Raw genomic sequence first — 24,463 nt, 5'->3', positions numbered from 1 at the left:
GATGAATTAATTATCTAGGGGACTATACTCTTGCCTGACATAGTATTGATTAGGGCCCAGGCCCAGCAGTTACTTTTGTGTGTGTGTGTAATGGAGATGCAAATTATTTCTGACTGGGAGAAAAAAACACTCCTGAAGATTGTGATTTTATTGACCTATTTCCAAGATTTTTATAATTTTTACCATTCAGCTTGCTCCATCATGAATTCAGTAAATCTTTGCCACAGGCTCCCTTTGGGTGAATCATGTTTATAACTGAAAAAAATTAACAGTGTAACAGTGGCCTCACTCTTGAGTGGCAAAAGCTTAAGTTTATACTTTTTAGAATTGGAAAACATAGGCCCTTTGTAGTACTTAGCAACATTAGAGGACCCCAAGTAGAATCCTTAACTTCTTGCTTCTGAAGAGTCAAATATGGACAAAAGGAAACATTTACAAAATGAAAATTTAATCAAAAAAGAAATGTTGAGCATTGAGAAATTCAAGTTAAGGTATTGTAATTACAAGGATTAAAAATCATTACTGGTATTTTAATTGAAGTTAGTGGAAACAGTTTCTAGTTCTACACTGGATTCATTTGGATATAGACTATTACAAGATTATTTCTCTTTACCTTCTCCCTTTGCCACTTCTTTTCCCCCTTTATTTAATAAAGCAGTGAGACACTGCTACATTGTGAGGCAATCAAGTTGGGCATAATGTTTTATGACAAATTATAAATTGATAGTAGTTCTTAATGCTTATAAATTTCTGAGAAAGATAAGCAACCCTTTAGGAAAAATATGTCAGGTAAAGTTTACATAAGTAGATTGTTTAAGTCTGGGTTTGATTTGATTATTAATATCTTTGAAGCCTAGAAATGTGTTTGGGACCCTGGAGGCAGTGTTTGAATCATAAACATAGTCAGGAACCATAACAACAACAAAGTGCCGTAGAGATTATTTAATGATTATGTGTTGAAAACAAATGTCTTCAGGGGCTCAGCAGACTGGGTATGAAACTATTGGAAAGTAGGGGAATGGAGAATAAACACTACCTGAAAGCATCCAGATTAGGGAGAGGTTGCTGAAAACTGCAAAACCAGAGGCACCTCTAAAGAATCTGGTACCTCAGGCCTTGAAGTGCTGATCTCATAGGCTTATAAAACCCAGGAAGAGTACTTTACTAATCTAAGATTAGCTTTGAGGTTAGGGTTATTTCATATCACTGTCATGTAATAGCCTTCAGAGAAAACTTTTAAAATCATCTCTACACTAGCTCAAGGACCTGCAAAGGTTTCTTATTGCCCACTGCTTTAAATGGAATTTCTTTATAGAGTTTTAGGGTTATCAGTAAACTGCTTTCCTTCATCCAGCTTGCCCACCTCCCCATAGACTAAATTCTCAGCTTCTTGATAGCCAAAGGAAAGAAGGAAGCACACCATTTCTCAGGAAAAACACAGCTTTCTTGGAAGTAAATATTTATTGAGTCAAATGCAGGTTGTGATCTCAGATTTCAAAGCGCTAACACTATGGTTAAGTTTTCTAGACTTTGTTAAGTTTTAACCTACTTTGTTTCTTAAAGGGAGCTCAACTGGCATTTGTATGGGGCTGTCTCATATATTGTAGGATGCTCATTGTATCTGGTCCCTGAGCACTAAATTGCAGTGGCAAACTATAACTCCTCCTCTTTGTGACATCCCACTATGATCTCACTCATTTCCAGATAACTCCTTTGAGAATGATCCCTCCTAATGTTGGGAAACACTGGACCATATCTGCCTGTAGTTTACTACCCAATTTATGCTCAAGTGTTGCCATTTTATTTTTAAAACTTAGCATCAGGCCCTCTGTTGAGGAGCTCTTCCATCTTTTTGGCATGGCTTTGTCTCTACTTGGTAAGCCCTTATTCACATATAAGTTCTTAAAGAACTGAATTCAAGTCTTCCAGACTCCTCCTTTTAGCATCTTCTCTGATTTTCCTAGGAAATATTTGATATTCCTTCCTTTGAGGACACACAGAGCAAAGTTCTAGGATATTGTAGGTGCCAGGTGAATGAATGAAAGCTTGTGGAAATAAGAAGGTACATTAGTTTTTTGTTTTTTTTTTAAGATTTTATTTATTTATTTGACAGAGACACAGCGAGAGAGGGAACACAAGCAGGGGGAGTGGGAGAGGGAGAAGCAGGCTCCACGCAGAGCAGGGAGCCCGATGTGGGACTCGATCCCAGGACCCTGGGATCATGACCTGAGCCGAAGGCAGTCGCTTAACCGACTGAGCCACCCAGGCGCCCGGTACATTAGTTTTTAACAAAGACTTTGTAAGAAGAAAAGGGGAATGTCTCTTTCATTAAAAAATGTCCAACTACTATTTTTTTTTAATGGCACTTGGTAGTATATTTTAAAAATGCATCGCTCTATCATCTATTTTGAGAGTAGCACTGAGTCTGTAGTTTCTGATACAGTGCTGATTTTTTCTGAATCTTTTTTGTTGAATAACTTCGGCCAGACTCACACACCATCAGTTCCTGGCTCTGGCCTAATTAGCATACATGCAGACGAGAGTTAGTTCAAGTCACACTCACTATTCAAAAGTAACAAGAGGGGCTCCTGGTGGCGCAGCTAGTAAGGTGTCCAACTCTTGGTTTTGGCTCAGGTCCTGATCTCAGGGTCCTGGGACTGAGCCCTGTGTCGGGCTCTGTGATCAGCATGGAGTCTGTTTGAGATTCTCTCTCTCTCCGTCTGCCCCTCCTGCTGGTGCTTTCTGTCTGTCTGTCTGTCTCAAATAAATAAATCTTAAAAACATACACAAAAAACCCAAAAGTAACGAGAGTTGGTGGATCAGTTTAAATCATCAGCAGTGGTGGAACAGTTTCACTTATGTGCTTGCAGAGAAGTCTAGTTTTATATAAAAATATGATAATCTTATAAAAATAATGACACTGGTATCAAAAAGATTAGATGTCATATAAATCTGTTGTTTGGGTGGGAAAAGACCAATTGGTAAATAAGCTTGAAAGTTGAAGAAATGTACTATAGAGAGGTAGAGATATATAAAATAAATTCACTTAAAATTTTTAATTTTTCTTTTATTCATTACAACTTTTATGTAATGTTTATATGTGTGCCTAACTTTGCTGTAGGTGCTGAGATACAAACTTGTAAGTCAGAAATTCTCAGATGTTTAGACATGCCTCTGTCGACTTTTGGTGTTCCTGCGGTGGAGGCTACCCAAATTTTTGTTCCTTTGTAGGTAAACTCTTTTATCTGCCTGCATCTTTGTTTTTTCTTTTTCTTTTTTAAATTATGTTATTCCACTAGGCTACCTCTGGGCATAGTTGTTGTTGTTTTTCCAACATTTTTCTCAGAAATAAAGTGAATCCTCTCAATTTAGAAGAGTAAATATGTTTGATCTTTTTTTTTTTTTTTCTCCCAGCTCAGGAATAATTTTTCAGTGGTATGTTTGCTTATGATTTCAGTTCAGAAATGCCAGTTATTTGTAGATTGGATTTGTATTTTTTGTCCTCCCTATCAATCAATATGCTTTGTTTTCATCTTGGTCCTTTTTCTTCTGTGTTTGGAGAGCATCTCACATGTATATGCTAAATACTACTTAGATTTTTTCCAGCTTCTGTACTTATCTCTATCGCCTCTCATATAGAATTACATCTTTACTATTATTATATATTTGAATTCCCTTCCAGTTTTTTCTTATCCAGTTTCTTTTTTACTCTCAGCTGTTGTTTCCCACCTCATCTCTTGCTTTTAGAGGCTGTGTTTTTCTTTTCCCTTCGTCTTTTTCAGTTGGGAACGTAAAGTAGATAATTTCCGAGTTTTTCTCCTGATTCCCAGTGTAAGCCCGCTATAGAAGCAAGCTTTCTCTCTTCCTCTATATGGCGGTGTTCTTCTTTGTTATGGTTGAAGAGCATGGTCTTGCTCCCACACTGTTATTGATGTTCTTGATTTTCTTACCTTGACAGAAGAGGGACGTGTGTAGGGATGGTATTGTTCACTCTTGTCAGAGTGAGCAAGCTCTCTGCGTCACTCTCACTACCTCTAGGTGCTGAAGGACTCTTCATCTACATGTGAGGTAGGAGACTCTTTGGAAAGATACAACCAGATTTCTGAATGATAGATCTTTCTGTACTCAGAAGAGGTCTTCCTTGGCTATTGTTTAATTTTTCAGTCCTTTGTCTATAACAAGGGGAGTGTTTCTGTATGATTTGAAACGGTTTATAGTTTTTTGAGTTTTTGCAGGGAAAGAGGTAGTGGTGAGACTGTAATCTTCTGAGGGCTCATCCTGTTCCCATAGCCTCCTGTTGCTGACTTCACAGTGTAGTATGCATTGCTCCACTTGGCTTCACCTTTCCACTTCTGACCATGAACATTTTATTATTGAGAGAGAACTGCCTTGAAAAAGAATTAGCAATGGGCTTGGAAGCCAGTAGTGGAGGGGGCACCTCAGGGTCTTTTTTTTTTGAAGGAAATATAGAATGGGCAGAGTGAGATGCCTCTGTATGCTCTTCCTAACTGGACCTCCTGCTGCAGAGGCTGCAACAAGCATCAAGCTACCAATTAACATTCTTCAGTTCCAGTCCAGGTATAATGTTGTATACCATTTAAACTTTATTTGGGATATGTATTTCACTGGGAAGGGAAGGAGGGAGTGTTGAGCATACTGGTTAGTTGCTGTCGAGACTGAGCCAAACTTTCTCCCTTTTGCTGCTTCCCTGTGCTATATTTACTGGATTACTGGGTCTATCCGTGCTCTGCCTCATCCAGACTGTCAAATGCCTTGAAATCCAGGTCACTCACTAGCCCTATCAAAACAATCCATCTTTTGTCACAATTTCCTAGCATGATCCTTCCTCAAAAGTATGTCTGGTGCAAATTACAAATGTTTGTTTGGGGGACTTCAGAATCAGGTAATCTCTTTGGCCTGGGCCTTAGATTCCACATTTGAATTTGTACCCTGGCTTCTGCTTTGCTCTCTGAAATTTGAGGATCACTGCCCAAGGACCCTGCTAGGTAAGTGGTTATCTAAATGAATTCAAGCCAAATTCTCATAAAGGTATTGGGTTCAGTTTATCTCCCTAGCTAGTAATTGCATGTTTTTTTTTTTGTTTTCTTAGGAAAGAGTCTAAACCTAAATTTATAATAATATGGAATTGTTACAGGGAGGGACACATGTAGAGGAAATTGCCTATTTTTATTAGTTGAAAATTATCTTTAATGTTTAAAGGTATTCATAGTATATTCTGTGGTAAGCACATTTTTTGTAAGTGATCTTAAGTTCTGGGGAAATTTATATTTCTTTAAGTGTTTTAGTCTCACTATGATTCTGATATACATTGATTTATAGGTTCATCAAAAGAAGTGTCTCTGACCAAAAATAAAATAGAATAAAATTAAATAAACACAAAGAATCAGTTCCCCACACATTAGATTAAAAAGCACATAAAAAAAGTGGAGAATGGTAGTGAAAAACATTGTTTTTAATTAAGAAAGATGCTTTGAACAATGATTATACACAGTATTAGAATTTACAGGGGCTGTTTTCTGAAAAGATAATTAGTAGCAGCAGAATAAGCTTCAAACTGTCTAGTCTTAGGGCTAACCTCTAGTTTAGAAAGACTGCTTTCACTTGGTGGGGAGAAAAATTATTCTACCTTCCCATCTGTAGCCTCTGCTGAAGTAGTTAAAAGAAGGTTTTGATTGTTTGAGCTTAAAAAAAAAAAAAATTGAATAGCTTTCCAGCAGGAGTAAAACTCCAGCAAAATAGATGCATTAACAACTTATATTTTATGGCATGAAAGAGCTTGAACTCATTTCTAACTTTTACTTGTAATAAGAAATGAGAGGTTCATTGTTTAGAATGAGATGAGAATTGGAATTAGTCTTTTTACTGGAAGTTCATTTGTGTTCTGTTGTCATCTCTAGTCTGAATTTGAGATAGCTTAAGCCTGGAAACAGAGGCAGGTCTAAGGGGTTTTACATTTGCAAAATAAATTCTTGCCATTTTTGCTTAAACTGAAGTTGTGGTTATTTCCACTTTTTTTTTTTTTTTAAGTTTTTATTTTTTTTGAGAGAGAGAGAGTGCACAAGCATGGGGAGAAGCAGGCTTCCCGCGAAGCAGGGAGCCTGATGCCGGGCTCGATCCCAGGACCCTGGGGTCATGACCTGAGCTGAAGGCAGACTCTTAACCCACTGAGCCACCCAGGTGCCCCAAGTTATTTCCATTTTTGACCATAATTTCAGCCATCTCATAGTAGGAAATTCTAACATTCTAATTTCTGCCTCTACTAGTCTGTGAATTTGGTAGAGGACCAGAGAGTGTTATATATTGTATTATATATTGAAAAGTATGTATGAAAATGTTGATTGTATTATATTTTCATTTTTAATGAGTTGAAATATTCTTACTTGAGCAAAGAGACAATAATTATTCAGTGATATTTTCATTATGGCATATTACGATGATTCAAATTGAGATGGATATCATTTTAATATAATATAGTTCCTAATTTTGTAATCAGGCCGTGTTTATATTATTATATGTAACATCCTTCAGCAAAGCCCAGTGCTTAGATAATTTTAAAAGTATTCAACCAAATATTAATTAGTGCTTTGATGTGCTGTCATCTTGTTAGTGGCACAGTGCTGTTAATTAGATAAACTATGGCTATTGAGTGAAATTTTATGTTTCGAATAACATTTTGAATAGTTCAGTAAACCTCAAGTAACCGGGGGGCCTCGGGAATGGAATGTTTTTACTTTAGTTCAATTTTGTTGTTAAGTAAGGGTTCGTTTGGAATTTATAAAATATGCCAAAATGTATTAGTATTTTTTTATGAATTAAATTCAATTTTCATTTGATTTAGTATCTCTCAGTATATGTCAGGGTCATTGTATAGATGGAAAAACTAATTTTCTGACTGCTCCATTTTGGTCTTCCTAATCTACTTCTGTATCCTCCCCCTGAGTGATCAAATGTGTTCTGTTATCTATATAATGTTGATTTAGAATTAATATTTCCGGCCCAGATTTCTCTTTCTTTCTGAGTTCCAGATCCATCTCAAAATGCCTGCTAGATTCTCTTCACATGGGTATTCCAAAGGTATTTCAAACTCCAAAACAATATGATTTAATAAGGTCCTTTTCACTCCCCAAACCTGTTCTTGCTCAGTGCACCACCACCTACGGCAAAGAGCAGGGAATCTTTCCTCTCACAGATCCCTCACCTACCAGGATCCACCAGTTGTAATGAGTATACTATCAAAATGTCTTTTGAATCCCTCCCCCTTCTACCCTACTTCCAGTCTTTGGCTCTGTTTGGAATCATTTTGTCTTTCCTGGATTATTGCAAGAGACTTTTAACAGGTGTTCATCTAGTCAGGTAGGACCTGTAGGCTCCACTGGAAGCCAGAATGCAAATCTGATCCGTTTACTCCCACTCTCAAAACCCTTTTGAGCCCTCAGGCCAGCAGGCTCTCCTTTCTCATCAGCAGTGGCTCTTCCAGTACCCTTCCTCTACCTCTGTATTTAGTCAAGCAAGGGTTCTTTGATTACTGGAGCTCCCCTTATATTCAGATTTTGTACATTCTATTCCTTTGCCTCTCTGCTTTGCTAAGTTAGCTTCTCTTCTTCCTTTTAGTATCTTCTTAGATGTCACTTTCTCAACTTGTGTCTGCACTGAAGCACCTTAACCAGGATTCGGTGTGTAACCCGAGATCTCTTTCACATACCTGAAACGTTTGATGACTGCCTCAGTAGAAGCTCCTGCATTTTATTGTCTCTTATATACTTAGAATTCCTGTACTTGGTGCTTTCTTTTCCCAAACCTGTTCTCCTACCCTCTCAGATTTTCCATTGTGATCTCAGGAGCACACATCCCTAGTAAACAGACTTATCTAAATCCTTAACCCATTATTGTCTTTACTACATTCTGTGAAATAAGTTAAGTGTTCCCAGAAAAAGAATTTTATGGTCAAAAGAGTCAGGAAACCCTGAGTTAATAGTTTCCCCATCACAGTGTATATTGTGAATCTCTAGGGTGGGGGTGGCGAGTGGATATAGTGTGGATCAGTTTACACATCTCACATGGTGTTAACATCTTCACAGGTCAGTGCTTCCACTAACTAGTTTTAAAGGAAATTTGGCTTTGAAACAAAAAACAACAAACAAAAACTGAAACTCTTTGAGTGGAAGCTGCTCCTTCCTCCACCCTACAAATTTTAGGGTATGAAGATTGCTGGTAGCCCCCACTTCCCCAGAGCAAATTTTAGGTCACTGCTTCTCTAGCCTCATGTAAATATCCCTGCTCCTTTGGGGATCCTTCGAAGATCTTTTGAGGAATTTTATATCCTATGAAATTCAGCTCTACCAGATACAGCGAGCTAGGTTTTTTGTTTTTTTTTTTTCCTCACATATTCACTGGTAGTGTCACATATCCCTCTTCACTCGTAGTGGCTGCTTTTAGCACCATCTTGAGAAGGAATCCAAGGCTGTGTTTTGGCTCATCAGGATCACTTGTATTAGTTTATTAGTGATTATTCTTGATGGATTTAGCATTATACACCATGTATCGCTTATCATCTCTGGGCTCTCCCATCTTCTACCATTTGTCCCTTGTCATTTACAAATCTCTCATTTGATCTTTCATCTTCTTTAAAGAGCTCTCCACCCCCACCACCTCTCCAGATAATTCTAAGTGACTTCAGCATCCATGTGGAAAATGGCAAACATAAGCCTCATATTTTTCTAAACGTCCTGAGCTCCAGTGACCTTTATCTGTAAGTTACTTTATATACTTGCTGAGACCTCCTGAATTCTAAAGTCTCAATGTCTTCTGGTCTTCCTTTTCCCTCCTTTCACTATGGTTGTTCTTAGCCCTTTTTGGTACCTAATATTCTTTGATACTACCATGTTTTCCGAGCCCCTTCAACCTTCTCTTGGTATCTTTACTTTCCTACCTAATCTGGAACTCTGAGCTATTCTCACTAGCATATTTTATTTCTTCTACCTTTATCCTTCCACTGAATCAACCCAGCAAAACCTCAGCTTTGCATGTGTGCTCAGCGCAGCTCCCTCTTGGTTCCTGGGGAGCTGAGTATTGCTAACGGTAATCATAACAACCTTCCAGTCCAAACTCTTGCATGGCACATAAGTCTCCCTTCAAAAAGTTTATTACTCTTCAATCTTGTGCCTTTGAAACCGTACCTCAGGCATTCTGCTCCAATAGAGGGCAGACAAGTTTAACTTGCATGTGACTAAACTATATCTGCCTACACTTCAGGCACTATGTTTGTGAGATCAGACTTGGAGTTCTCTACACCCTAACTTGCCTTTGTTCATACCATCCTCCCTGCTTGGACCACTGTCCTAACCCTTGTGCTTTACCCACTGACAATCTGCACTACAAAAACTCTTATATACCTTAAAGATTCATCTTCACGCCCACCCCACATACCATCCTACTCTATCCCCTCTTGGTAAGGGACTTAATCATTTGTATATACTTTAAACAGAAGTCCTGTTTTCCAATGCTGTCAGGATTGAGAGTTGAACAATTAATCGAAAAAGTTGGTTAAAGCTAGAGTTAAAAAAAAATACATGCAGACATGAAGCATTTTATTTCAACTTAGAACAGAAATACATTCGTCAATTGTCTCATGTATGACCAAGGGATTTTCTTTGAGTATGTGTACTTGAATGGAATTCATTGTTACTTCACGAATGTACTGAACCCAGAATGCATCCTCTAGATTTCCAGTTTGGGTTTAAAAGAAAGAACTCAAGCTATTTGTGTAGCAATCTGAGCGTGGAATCCTGGATTTGTATGGTTTTTTTTCCCCACCAATCTTTTCAGTTGCATTGTCCATACCTACTTCAGTAATTGTTTTTCTTATGGAGACTTACCTTTATAAAGTCTTTCCAAGGCATTAAATCATAGAAATAACAGTTGTTTTTCTTTTTTACTTGTATTTTATTGGTTTGGTTTATGTAGCATTTAATTAAAGCATGTATTTATAATATACAAATTTGTGAATATAAACTCAACTGATGGAGCAGAGGAGCTCGTGATCAGCATGTTGTAGACATCAGTGTTTACTGAGGGAATGGATATTATGTCGGTTAACCTGGCAAGTTGGTTGAATGGAGGTTGGTTAAGAGAGTTTCTACTGTAATGATTTTTATTGCTTATCTCCCTTCATTACAATGTGAGCTCTTACAAGGCAAGGACTATATATATATATATATATTTTTCATTTTGTATGTCTAACCTTCACCTATGCACAGTACCTACTTTAGATATTCAGTATGTGTTTCTTGGTGAATGAACAAATTCTTCTATAGGTCATACTAAATTTGAATAATCAGAAAGAACACTGTACTGAGAATCAGCTAGTATAGACAGATCATTGGCCTGGTAGCCAAACTGGGGTTTGAATCCTTTCTCATTTGCATTGCTTGAGCAGATTACTTTCTTTTATTCATTTTGGGAATGGGGATAACAGCAGTCTTTGGGTTGTGTGAGGATTAAACGGGGAGGTAAAGTGTTAGCTTAGTGCTCGACATAGTAAGCAATCAACAAGTGCTAATTTTCCTGATGATGCTTATCACCAATGAGGAGAATGTAGGAATTCACTTGGTCAAACTTTTCTCACCAAGGGTCTTAAACTATATAATTTACCAGTTTCCTTTTAGCTCTAAAATTCTCTTTTTATAAACAATGGTTCATGGTTTGGACGGATTTATATAAGAAATATGTGGCTATTCCTTGATTTGTTACATTTGTAGATTCGATAAAGTAGGAAATTGCTTAGATGATCCTAACCTTACAAAACAAAACTTTCGGGCTTTAGAACATCACTTGTTAGTGAGTTGAACTTTCTAATAAAGTGTGAAGAACAGTGCAGATCTACTAAGCGCTGCCACACTATCTATGTAAGAGCAAAGTAAGGTAGAAAGTAGAGAAGGAAGCTCTGAGGAGATTGTTTGGAAGCATTAGCTTAGAAGAAGTGAGATGAAATTAAGCTCTTGAAACTAAATTTATGGACAGATTTAACTTTTTGAACCATAGATGTGTATTTGTTATAAATCTAGGTTTTAAGTTTTCATGTTGATCACATTTTCTTTCTGATTAAGAAATGGGGATGAGTGAGAAAGATGGAAACATAGCACTTTTTTGGAATGGCTGTGAGGATATTTTCCATTCTATGTCCCAAATTTTGGTTTGTTTAAAGAAGTAAGTGATTTAGCAGAATTCCTTTTAGCATTCATTCTACAGTTCATGCTTATACTTAGTTTTTATATTGCAGTTATCAGTTAGTATGGAAGAAGATGAGTTCTTTGGAGAAAAAACATTCCAGCGTTTTTGTGCAGAATTCATTAAACATTCACGGCAGATAGGTGATGGCTGGGAATGGAGAACTTCGAAGGTAAGAACAGAAACTTTTATTTTCTATTTTAATGAAGTTTTTTTTGTTTTTTTTTTGTTTTTTTTTTGGCTGTATAAAACCTCAGTAATTGAGGGGTGCCTGGGTGGCTCAGTTGGTTAAGCGGCTACCTTCGGCTCAGGTCATGATCCCAGGGTCCTGGGATCGAGCCCTGCATCGGGCTCCCTGCTCAGCAGAGAGCCTGCTTCTCCCTCTCCCTCGGCCTGCTGCTCTGCCTACTTGTGCTCTCTCTCTATCTCTGTTAAATAAATAAATAAAAATCTTTTAAAAAAAACCTCAGTAATTGAAACTAATGTTTGAAAGCTAGCTTGATTTAGTAAAAGGCTTAAATTGAAGAATGTTTTAAAAAAGATGTCCATTTTATTGTTTCAACTATATATACTCATTATAATTAGGCTAATGAAGTATTATCTAGAAAAGTCCTTAGGTGACCTGCTTTAATTTAATAGATAAGAATGCTTAGCATATTAATTATCTGAATGTAAACAGATGCTTCTGTGGTGCTTCAAACCATTTATTTACACTATTAATTTTCTTAGGAAAGTACTTTTGTCCAGAGAGTGGAAAGATAATCCTGAAACCAAACCATAGTCAAACAATCACAAAGTCTGAAATATTGAAGAATGAATTAATTGGAAATTTCTTACTAATATAAACACATTCCAAGGCATTCTTTCTTTTGGTTCTATTCAGTAATAATAATGTAAAAGGTCTATGGACTCATCTACTTCCATACATACACTTAGTAAGGATTCTCTGCCAAAAGCTCTTTAAGAGTCCCTTGAGATAATTTTCTGAGAGGATAAATTTTCTCTACTTGATATCTTAATCTGATGCCTAAAAAAGTGGTGATTCCCTGTTTTCTGCTTATTGGCTCTATTTGCTATATGAACTCTGAGAAATGTGAATACTTTTGAGCTGATTCCTATGATTCCGAAGTAGGGCAGGGAAATGCGGGTTTTGATCCGATCCATGGTGTCACCGGAGAGAGAAGCCATGATTTCCCTTTGGGTCATGTGCCAGCTAAGCTTTCATGGGGCGGGAGTGGGGGGGTATCATGGGAGACTCCAGCCCCACTCTTTAAGTTAGTGATTGGACAGTTCATAAGCCCCTAAGGCATCTCCTGCTCCAGGATAACATGATTTTATTATTAGTACCTTTTATTAATCTTTTTCCTGAGTATTTTATAATTTTGTTTGCTATTGTGTTTGAGTTTTTATTCCTCTTTATTCATGTTTTATTGCCTTCATCCCGACTTTATTTATTTATTTATTTATAATCAGAGAGAGAGAGAGCACAAGCAGGGGGAGCAGCAGGCAGAGGGAGAAGCAGGCTCCCTGCTGAGCAAGGAGCCCGATGTGGGACTTGATCCCAGGATCTTAGGATCATGACCTGAGCTGAAGGCACCTGCTTAACTGGCTGAGCTACCCAGGCGTCCCCATCCCGACTTTAATATCAATGTTTCTGATATATAATGATTTTTTTTTAAATGTTGGCTGTTTATTCACTGAATGAATGTAGGTTTCTGATCCCTTTTGACCTGTAATAATTTGTATGGTTATTCCTGAGAAACTTTTCCTTTCCTTTCCACAAATTTTTTTTAAAAAGAAATTTTCTTTTGTCTTAAGCTGGAGGTAGAATAATAGATACTCTAGTTACTGTTTCAGGGACCTAGTAGAATGGGGGAGGAAAAGGTTAGGGAGGGAGATGGGACTGTGTGTGTGTGTGTGTATGTGTGTACGCGTGCGCATGCCTGTTGGGGGTTGCTGGGGAGGGTCTCCAGGAGGGAGATTCATAATAATAGAAATATCTGTTAGAAATTTCTTCACTGAATTTGTTGAAGCTAGTGTGCCAAGAACTAGTTTCCAGGATTTGTTTTTATTCTTGTCCGGCCTCTGCTTCGGGGATGGGTATGGCTATGTTTGGCTTCTTGTTTGTTGCTACTGCCTGCTCAGTTAGGAAAGTTACCTACCCTTTGGAGTTGGAATTGCACCTCTAATTAAGGGCAGGTTTTTTTGTTTTTGTTTTTGTTTTTTAATGTGGAGATGAGCCCATAGATAGTACCAAAACAAACAAAACACCGTTTAGAGAAAATCTTTGTAACCTTAGGGCAAGGACCACAAACTCAAAAGCCTTGGAGTCCAGGCATGGTAACATAAATGGATCAAGCTGCCATGTACAAGACAATATGGACACTGAGTCCTAAGGCCTGTGCTGAGCAGAGTGCTTGTCCTCTTGCCAGGTTGGGAACGTGGACCCAAGGGTTACCAGACCTTTCAAGAAAAGTAAAGATATTTCCCCCAAAAGATTGGGGGCGGGGAGAAATCTCTACATTTTCAAATATTGGCAACTACTTAAAAAACATTTTTCGGAAACAGTCAGGACCAAACCCAACATGCTAGTGATGAATAAAATGTGGGATATGGTGGCCAGTTGATGATTTCTGGGATTGGGCATCTGTGTGGTATAACTGTGGTTTCTTACCCAGCCCTGCTTCAGTGCATACTGTTGATCTGAATTAGTAAAGGGGGCACTTGGCAAAGCAGATACCTCTCTTGTGAATTTTGGTAGGTTTGTATTTTTGCCACTTAATTTCTGCAGTGCTGGACCACTTTTATGAAGGAAATTACAAATCAGTCACTTGGTTATTTCCTTCAAACCTTCAGTCTTTATCTCATTCTTTTTGTTGGACTGTTTGGAGAGAGTACTTATACTATTGTTTTACTTTATAGGCTCCAGAAATTTATTTTTATTTTATTAAAAAAATAGTTTTTGAGGTATAATTGGGAAACAACAAGCTATGCATAGGTGAGACCTATGAACCCTCACTATAGTCAAGAGGGTGATCATATCCATTACCCCCAAAAGGTTGCTTTTATACCTTTGTAATGCCTCCCTCTGCCCCTGAAAGTTATTTATTATATTTTTTCCTGGAAGCTATTTTTAAAAAGAATCTTGTTTATCCCTATATAGAGAGCCTCCTTTAAAGAGTACACATTTGTCACTCATACCTTCAGGTTTGTTTATAAATACCCCTCAGGAAGGTGGTATACTCTTGTTGAGAGCCATTGTTTAACATAATGGTCTGTTAGATATTAAAGATATTCGTTAAGAGCATGGAGTTCAGAGTTAGACATGGCTATAAATCCTTACTCTACCATTTACAAGCTGGATTTTGGACAAGTAACTTAAGGTCTCTAAACTTCATTTTTTTTACTTATAAAATAGGAATAAAAATAATAGCCACCATACAGCATGGTAGTTATGTAGATTAAATAGGATTTACATTCAAAGAGTTTAGCACAGTTTCTGGCACATGCAAAGCCATATTATGGTTATGATTTTTAGCTGGTTGTTTGAAATTTTCAGTATCTTTTATTTTAGAAATAATGCTATAAATGAAATTGTAGTTAAGTTTTCAGAAACTCTGTGAAAATCTATTTACCACCAAATATACTGTGCTGGTCTTTAGTGTATTATACTGAGTCCTCCAGGATAAGAAGAAGAGCAAAAGATGGCAAACAACAATGAATGCATGCAATGAAAACTTTTTTTTTTTTTTTTAGATTTTAATTACTTACTTGAGAGAAAGCAAGTGAGAGTGCATGTGCACATGAGGGGGGAGTGGCAGGGAGGGACAGAGGGAGAGGGAGAAGCAGACTTCCTGCTGAGCAGGGCACCTGACATGGGGCTTGATCTCAGGACCCTGAGATCAGGACCCGAGCTGAGGGCAGCCGCTTAACTGACTTGAGTCATCCATTTCAGCCACCTCTGAAATACAAATATCTTAAAAACCCATCAGTTCATAATGTTAGAAAGAGAGATAGAGAATGAACAAACACAGGAGAGAGTGGAATAGAAGAATCTCCAAACCTAACTCATTGAATATTTTTGGTTTGAAAATTGTTAATCAAAAGGAAAGAAATAAGCATTTATCTTACCTTTCCTGTATTATCTGTATTTCCTGGTAACTAAATAGACTAATTTGATAAGGGAACTGTTTTCCCCCAGAATTCCATCTGATAAGTGTAGAAAGGGTGGTAGAATTAGAAAATCATTACTTTTCGGGGCGCCTGGGTGGCTCAGTCGTTAAGCGTCTGCCTTCGGCTCAGGTCATGATCCCAGGGTCCTGGGATTGAGCCCCACATCGGGCTCCGTGCTCTGCAGGAAGCCTGCTTCTCCCTCTCTCACTCCCACTGCTTGTGTTCCCTCTCTCACTGTGTCTCTCTCTATCAAATAAATAAATAAAATCTTTAAAAAAAAAAAAAAGAAAATCATTACTTTTCAATGCCTAATGAAATGAATTAGGTGACAGTAATCAGTGGATGAAATTATTAGGTGAAAGGTTGATGGGGAATTTACAAAGGAGGGATTGAACTATCATCACCTGAACCCTAGTGATTAATCACGGCATTACTAAAAATAGTACATTCAGATACTATATATTTGGTGAAGTTTTATAATATGAATTGCAGAGTGCAATCCATGAAATATTCTTGCCCAAAATGTTGTGGCTGAATAGAATCAATTAAGGAAGTCAAGTGATAGAGAATCAAGTTAATTGACACCACAGGAAACAAATAGAGAAATCCAGAAATCTAAAGGACAACTGACTCAATTTCCTTAAAAAGTTAATGGTTGGGTAAAGAAGTGAGGAGAGGATTGCATCTCTAACTATCTGGTATTGAAGACCAAGCTTGTTTTGTTTTTAAAGTATCCTCTGAGAGCGCTTGGGTGGCTCAGTCAGTTAAGCATCTGACTCTTGATTTCAGCTCAGGTCATGATCTCAGGGTTGTGAGATCGAACCCCATGTCACGCTCTGTGCTGAGCATGGAGCCTGCTTTACATTCTCTCTTCCCTCTCCCTCTGCTCCTGCCCCCCACACCATTCTCTTTAAAAAAAAAAAAAATCCTTTCTGGGCAGCGACCGGTAGGTGGTCCTAGTGTGCAGCTCATGAGTCACCATGGGAGGGTTAGGACCACCGGCCTGGTTCAGGGTCATAGGTCCACTGACCATGCACTACGATGTTTGGAGTGTCAACTTACTGTGAAAGTTTCTAAGTCCTTACTTTTCTTTTCTGAATTTATCTCATTAACCTATAACAAAGAATTTGAGGACCGGTAACAGTTTTTGGACTGACAACAATTAGTTCTTGAACTGGCAACAGTTCAGACTATACTCTAGATTAAAAGAAATTCAAGGGATATAACCTAATATAATTTGTGACCCTTATTTGGATCCTAACTCAAACAAATCAACTGTAAAAGGACCTTTTTAAAGACAATTACAGATATTTGATTATGGAGTAAAGTATAAGATGACACCAATTTAGCTTAACAAAATAAAAAATCAGGGATAGAAGAAGCAAATGTGGCAAAATATTGTTATGTATTGAATATGGGTAATGTGCATATAGGTTTGAATTTGGTACTTTTGTCTTTACTTTTATGTATGTTACATATAGGCTTCCTTTTCTTCTATCTTGTCATAATTTACGCTTTACCGTAAACTTTATTAATAATTACAAATGTTCTTAGCCTTATTTCAGGTTTAGATCCCCATTGGCGATTTGTGCAGAGTTTAAAACTTCAAAGCAACTTGCCTTCTAAATTTTTTGTTTTTACCTACGAGATATGAGTATATTAGTTTAGTATCTCAGTTCTGTGTTTTGACCTTTCATAGGTTATTGATAAAATAATTTCCCATGGGTTTTCAACTTTCTTCTCTCACTTTTGTATAGCAAAAATACGAAGAGAGATACTCAGATACTGTAAACAAAATAGTCTACAAATATTGAGATTGGATTTTATACAGTTAATCCTAGATTATTTTGTATGTTATTGTTAAAGAAGAACTAAAGACCCCCCCAATTAATTCCATCTTTAGTTAAACCTACTTGATTATATTTTGAAATTTACGTAGCAACACACCAGAAATATTTTGATTACTTTCTTTACAGCTTAGGAACAGCTGATTGAAAGGGCTTTTATTTCCTAATTTAGATAGAGTAAAATTTTACAATTTCATTTCATTCTTAGAAATTTAAGTTGATTTTTTAATTCTTTCCTTTCAGTAGTCTTTCTGGTTAAGTTCACATTGCTTTTCCTAAAAACCCTTTACCATTATTCTAATTACATCAACTTTATATTTTTAAAAATAGATTGTAAAATATTTCAATATTTTACTTTATTCCATCTTTTAACACTATTTTGGTAGAAAACGTACCTTGCCATTCCCATCAATACTTCTGCCCTCCTGAATTTCACACTTTGCTTACAGCTGTTTTTATTTTAAATGTCTTATAAAAAAATTTCAAATGTACAAAAGTAAAGACAATAGTATAATGAATTCACATGTGCCTGTCATCTGACTCCCACAATTATCAATTCACAGCCAGGTACATACTGTTTTAAAACATCTCTAGCATATATAAAGTGATATATCTCAATATAATTAGCTTGGCTTTCTTTTTTCCCCTGTCTTAAAATTATTGGTACTTCAAGTGCACTCTATTTCTCATTACATATTAAAATTAATGAATGAACTCAGGAAAAGTCTCAAAGACATTATTTCTATGATTTTTTTTTTATTTCTACAATTTTTAAATTTATTTTTAAAATTATGGCTGGGTGCCTGGGTGGCTCAGTTGGTTAAGCATCTTACTTTGGCTCAGGTCATGATCTTGGGGGTCCTGGGATCGAGCCCTTCATGGGGCTCCCCGCTCAGCAGGGTGTGTGCTTCTTCTCCCTCTGCCCCTTCCCCCACTCGTGCACTCACTCTCTCTCTCTCAAATAAATAAGTAAATAAAATCTTTAAAACTGTGGTAAAATACACATAATATATAATTTACCATCTTAACCATTTTTAAGTGTGCTGTTCAATAGACTTAAGTACATTCATATTGTTAATGCAACCAAGTTCCAGAACTCTTTTCATATTGCAAAATTGAAACTTTGTACCCATTAAATACTAATGGGTATTTCCATTGCCCCATCCTCTCAGCCTCTGGTAATCACCATTCTACTTACTGTCTCTCTGAATTTGATTATTCTAGGTATCTCATAGAAGTGGAATCATACAGCATTTATCTTTTAGTGACTGGTTTCTTTCACTTAACATAATGTCTTCCAAGTTTATCTATTATTTCTACAAATTTTGATTTGGGTTTTATGAAGTAGAGAGCTAAACAGAGAATTGGGATTGAATTTCTGTTAGATGATGACATCTTGAGTTGCATAGCCTCATTCTGTTAAGAGATTTCACTTCTTTTATTTCTATTATTAAAGAGGATTAAAAATGCTTTCCATATATATCTGAGAAGACTAGTTCTTCACCATGTCTCAAATTTGCTGATAATAAATAAACCCAACTAGATATTTCTTAACAGAAACATAATCAAATTAGAGAGTAAATAATGGAATTAGTATTTTAAATACAGTTACTTTGCTTACCCATTCACCTTTGTGATATTTATACATTGAATTGTTGGAATTAGTGATTTTTATTTCAAAAGTGAAATGTTAAAACACCCATTTTTTTGATCTCTGTGTATATAATATGCTTAGATAGATTCTTTGCTGAAGTTAAATGACAATTTTAAGGTTTACTAAAAGAAATAGACATTTTTCACAGGTTTCTTAGATATCATGTTTCTTTATGTGAGTAACATACATTTGTTGGTTTGAAATACTTAATTTTTGGTTAACTTTTCTTCTTTTTCCTCTAGCTTATTTAAAAAAATTATATGTCACTGTATTAATAATCATTTTTAGGGAAGTTGTGAGCATGTTACTTCTATTAATTTTGGTGTAATGCTGTATTTGTTTAAGCCATCCACTGTGAGTTAATGAAATATTATTTCTGGGCCCAAATGTCACTAGATAAAGATTAAATATATAGTATCTTGATTAGACTAAAGTAGATTTTTTTTAGTTTATCTTTGGAGATTAGGAGAAAAATGCACTTGGAGCAGCTTGCTGTGTTTTATAATAAACATTGAATCATAGTCAGTTACACTAGATTTTTCATTCATAATTTATTGTGTGTTATGATTTGATTTGTCACTTAAGCATATACAAATCTTAAGCAGTCATTTCAAGAAGAACAAGTTCAAGTGTATCACTTGTGAATTAAATATTTTTGAACATCACTTTTAAAGATTATCAAGAGTATCAGAGAAAGAAAAGCTATAATACTTTACAAATTTATAAATAAAATTTAAATAGTGATAGTAATTTTGCATGCTTAACAATTAAAAGCACATTCTTGGCTAACAGTGATGTTTGAGTTTACTGGGCAGGGTGGCAGGCTGTATTTCAAAAAGCCTTGTGGATTTCCCTCTGACTGTCCCCCTCTTGTGCTCTCTCTCATATGAATAAATAAAATCTTAAAAAAAAAAAAAGGGCGCCTGGGTGACTCAGTTGGTTAAGCAACTGCCTTTGGCTCAGGTCATGATCCTGGAGTCCCACTTTGGGCTTCCTGCTCAGCAGGGAGTCTGCTTCTCCCTCTCGTGCTCTCTCTCTCTCTCATTCTCTCTCAAATGAATAAATAAAACCTTTAAAAACAAACAAATAAACAAAAAGCTTTGTGGAGAGTTACCTTTACAGTGTTGAGTTTATGAAGCCCAAGATTATCTTACCCTCAGGTTTTAAAGCTTATATATATATATATGGGGATATATATATATATATATGGGGGGGGAGGACAGAGAGGGAGACAGAGAGAGAGAGAGTATATAGAGTCTAATTTATTAATTTATAATAAATAAAATTGTCAAGTGAACTAGAATGCTCCTGTCATGATGATTCATTTTTGCTTTGTAGATGGGCTATTCACAATTGTATGAGCACAGAATAAATACAAATTCTCATGTGTAGTTGTAAAACTGAGATATTTAATGGCATAATCTGAGAGTGGCATACATCTTGCTGTGCAATAGGGGTAGTCTTACCATTGAGGAGAAGTTGCAATTTTAGGTTTGTAGGGTAAGAATCTCTCGCTTGAACTGTGCAGTGGACATTGCCAATGTTTCCTTCACTGATCTCTCTCTCTCTTTTTTTTTTTTTTTTAAGTTTTAATGACTGGCCAGTCTCTCTTTTGGTTGCTGTCAGATTACAGTCAAATCTTGCTGGCTGGGGAGCCATTCTTTCTCATTAAATAATTCACCTATGTGTTCTGACCTATTATGGGTTATTTTTAACTTGAAATTTGAGCTTGAAAAATATTTATTTATTTATTTATTTATTTATTTCTAAAGCCTTGGAAAAGGCCTTCAACTACAGACAATATTATTATCATGGATATTTGTAAAAATATAGGGGAAAAATAATAAAAAATCATACTACCCTAGTACAGTTGTGGTTGTTTTGGTGAATTTCCTCATATGTCTATTTACCTATTGGGATTTTAATGATTATTCTTTTAAATTTATAAATTTAGAGTGAAATTACATATCTATAACCTTGTCTTACTTTTTAGGAAAACAAGTTTTCACTTTATTTTTTTTAATTAAATTTTTTTTAAGAGAGGGAGAGAGGTGAGGTGGGATGGAGGGAGAGGAGGAGAGGGAGAGGGAGAGAGAGAATCTCAAGCAGGGAAACTGTTGGCTGTACAGACATTTTCAAAGTTGCCAGTGTGACTTTAATTAGACTGCTTTCATAATTCATTGTGTCTGCTTCAACAGTGTGCAATTCATCCTTTGCACCAGCCCCTACATTGACCCTTCTTAAAGATAACTGGTGCTCATTTTCATCATTATCCACCTTAAAGTGATAATCTTTGTCAGCCTTTAGTTCTCAACTGAAAGATAGTTCTGGGGCTTCAGGGGGCTCATGTCCACGTCCATCAAATCTTCCATGGCATGGTGGCATGCACTTAGGTGGGAGAGAAGGCAGACGGAGATCAATGACTATTGTTCCATAGAACAGCCATGCAGGAGGAAATCACACCAGGGACTGTCTTACTCTCTTAGCTATTCTCATGAACCTGGAGGTCATCATTAAATTGCATCAAATCCTAATTACTCCCACATGTATATGCCATGTCCAGACTTCTGTCTTGAATTCTAGATTCATCAGTCCAACTTCTTACTTCACATTTCTATTTTAATATCTCCTCTTAGATCCTGAATTCAACATGTCCAAAATTAAACTCTGAATCTTCCCCCTCCCAAACTTACTTCACCCACTACTACCCAAACTAATCTTCTCTCAATTGATAACTACTCCATCTTTCCAATTATTCAACCTACTGGAGTTATCCTTACCTTCTCTATTCCTCTCAGACCCCACTTTCAGTCCATTAGGTCGTCCTGTTGCCTCCACCTTTATAATATCTAGGATTAGACCATTTCTCATCATCTCCTCTTGCTCCCACCCTGGTGTAAACAACCATCAACTTTCACTAGGATTACCTTCCTATCTGCCTGCTTCCACCCTTGCCTTCTGATGTTATAACCCTTTTAAAATGTGAGTCATAGCACATCACTTCTCAACTCTACATAAAAGCCAGAACATTTATTATTTTTTTAAAGATTTATTTATTTTAGAGAGAGAGAGAGTGCATGCAAGCATGAGCAGGGGGAAGGGCAGTGGGAGAGGGAGAGAGAGAATCCTCTAGCAGACTCCCTGCTAAGTGCAGAGCCCCAAAGCAGGGTTTGATCCCAGGACCCTGAGATCATGACCTGAGTAGAAATCAAGAGTCAAACGTTCAGCTGACTGAGCCACCCAGGCGCCCCAAGCCAAAACATTTATAATAGACTATAGACTACATGACCTGCTCCTTCCTCATCCTTCTTATTACTCTTCTGACTTCACTTCCTATTCCCTTCTTTTCATTCACAACCATCCAGGCACACTGACTTCCTTGCTGTTCCTCAAACACACCGGAGAAACACTAGACAAACATTCCTGCCTGGAGCCTCTAAATGGGCTGGCCCCTTGGTATACACCATCCCTCTTCCAGGTATGGCTGACTGGTCTCTTCTCATCATCCCCCCCATTGTTCATGTGTGAGCTCACACATCACCTTCTTACTGCAGCCTTCCTATCACCCTTTTCAACATGTCGAACCACTTGATCTCCCTACCTGCCATCCTCACTCCTGACTTTGCTTATCCTACTCCATGTTTTCTTTTTCTCGTACAACTCTTCACCTTCCAACGTGCTCTGTAATTTACTTTTTTATTATGTTTACTGTTTAATGTCTCTTTCCCAGCTTAGTCTGTGAGGCCAGAGATCTTTGTTTTGTTTGCTGATATGCCCAGTGCACCTAGAATATCACCAAGTATGAAAGTATGTACACACACAAATAGTGATTAAATGAATGATTTTCTGTAAGAAATAAAAATTCACAATTTGTCCAAAGAACTTTATTAGGTGAAAAGTTTTATTTGAAAAATTATGAGAAATTTTTAAAAATGCCTATGTTCTTTTATCCCTTAATTGGTGAATTAGGATCCATGAAAACACCATGAAATTTACATAAAAAGTTAATAAGTATCATTCAAATAACCTCTTCGGGGCAGTCTTTTTAATAAAACTGGCATTTCTGTAAAAATGGAATTTTTCTATAATGATATGCAGTATAGTACAATTTAATGCATACTTTAGATTTAAAAATAACCATGTAACAGTGTGTTGAGTGGGACCTTTTTATCTTGTGCCAGAATTGCCGCTAAGGCCTTAAGCTGAAGACAAAATACCCTGAGTAACTAATTTTCTATATCTGGATTGCTATGAATAATCTGCTAGCCACTGGGACCAGAAACCTGCCTATAGAGATTGCTCTGAGGAACCATTCCTGAAGAACTGGGATCCCCAACCCCATCCCAATATGAGAATAGGATTCAGCAGAGAAGTGTAAGAGTCTGTGATGAGGAATGATTCCTTCCTTCCTTCTGCTCCAAAAGCCTTCCTTCCTTGTCCAAGGAACCATTTATAAAGAGTATGGGATGCCCTCAAGTCAGAAGGAGGGTCCCTTCATTGCCTAGTTGAACATTTGCTTAGCATTAGACTGGCTGGTCTGCCCTTTTCTGCTAAAACAGGGGCAAATGGAATTGAGAGTGATAGTACGGGGAGAGAGGGCACTGTTTAATCTGTTAATGTATGCACTCCAGAGAGGAGCTAGGCTTGGCCTATTTTTCTGTCGTCCTGCTTAAGCCAGGAGGTAAAGGGACCTCTGCAGAGGTAGAGGGTACATGGTCACTCTATCATATTGGGATGGGGTTGGGGATCCCAGTTCTTCAGGAATGGTTCCTCAGAGCAATCTTTATAGGCAGGTTTCTGGTCTCAGTGGCTAGTAGATTTTCATAGCAATCCAAATATAGAAAATTAGTTACTCAGGGTATTTTGTCTTCAGCTTTAGGCCTTAGTTGCAATCTGGAACAATGTCCAGAGAGCGGTTTCCCTGCACGATCTTCTGAAGAGCCCATACAGTCACCCCATGAGGGAGCTGGCAGCTGTGTGCTTGCCACATGCAGGAACACTGACAGCCAGTCAGTATCAGCCAGAGAAGAAACAGCAAAATGGCAGAGAGGGTACCATGACTCTACCCAGTTAAGCAAGGGGATAACTGTCCTTCCTGCTTCCAGTTCTCAAGCCATGGGCTCTTGGAAGAAGTATTGAGGGACAGCAGGTTCCTCTGAGCAAGACCATGCTTCATTTCTCCATTCCAAGCTGCAGAGAGTATGGGTTGAACCACAGGGAGAAAAGAGCTTCAAATTGATTTTGAGTCTGAAGGCTTCAAAATAACAATAATAATGATAAGATTGAGTTCTAATTGTCTGAAGGATAGAATTCTAATAACTGAAAGTGCCTAAAAAGTTATAGTATGGTACTGAGTTGTTGTTTAAGGATCCTTAATATATCAGTTAGGTATTACTGCATAATAAACCATTATAAAACTTAGTGGGTTTTTTTTTTTTTAAGATTTTATTTAATTTATTTGACAGAGAGAGACACAGCGAGAGAGGGAACACAAGCAGTGGGGAGTGGGAGAGGGAGAAGCAGGGAGCCCGATGTGGGACTA

General features: G+C 37.1%; 1 protein-coding gene across 12 annotated transcripts in view; it reads left to right on the top strand.

Annotated features, from left to right (window-relative positions):
- The window catches only part of ATG10 (autophagy related 10), a 225,923-nt gene that overhangs the window by 897 nt on the left and 200,563 nt on the right, over positions 1 to 24,463 (top strand). For 10 of the 12 annotated variants that reach the window (XM_031030903.2, XM_081826650.1, XM_031030902.2 and 7 more), the window contains one exon: positions 11,300 to 11,419. In XM_031030903.2, coding sequence (XP_030886763.1) covers positions 11,312 to 11,419 — 108 coding nt within the window. In that variant the 5' untranslated portion in view covers positions 11,300 to 11,311. Of the gene's footprint in view, positions 1 to 3,668; positions 5,007 to 11,298; positions 11,420 to 24,463 lie in introns of those variants that run through there. The other 2 variants (XM_031030904.2, XM_081826652.1) reach the window with 2 other exon arrangements.

The sequence above is a fragment of the Leptonychotes weddellii genome, chromosome 7 (genome assembly GCF_054177405.1).
Source record: "Leptonychotes weddellii isolate Sample4059 chromosome 7, ASM5417740v2, whole genome shotgun sequence".
NCBI lineage: Eukaryota > Metazoa > Chordata > Mammalia > Carnivora > Phocidae > Leptonychotes > Leptonychotes weddellii.
The sequence above is the reverse complement of the archived record's forward strand: the minus strand, read 5'-3'. Positions and strand labels throughout refer to the sequence as shown.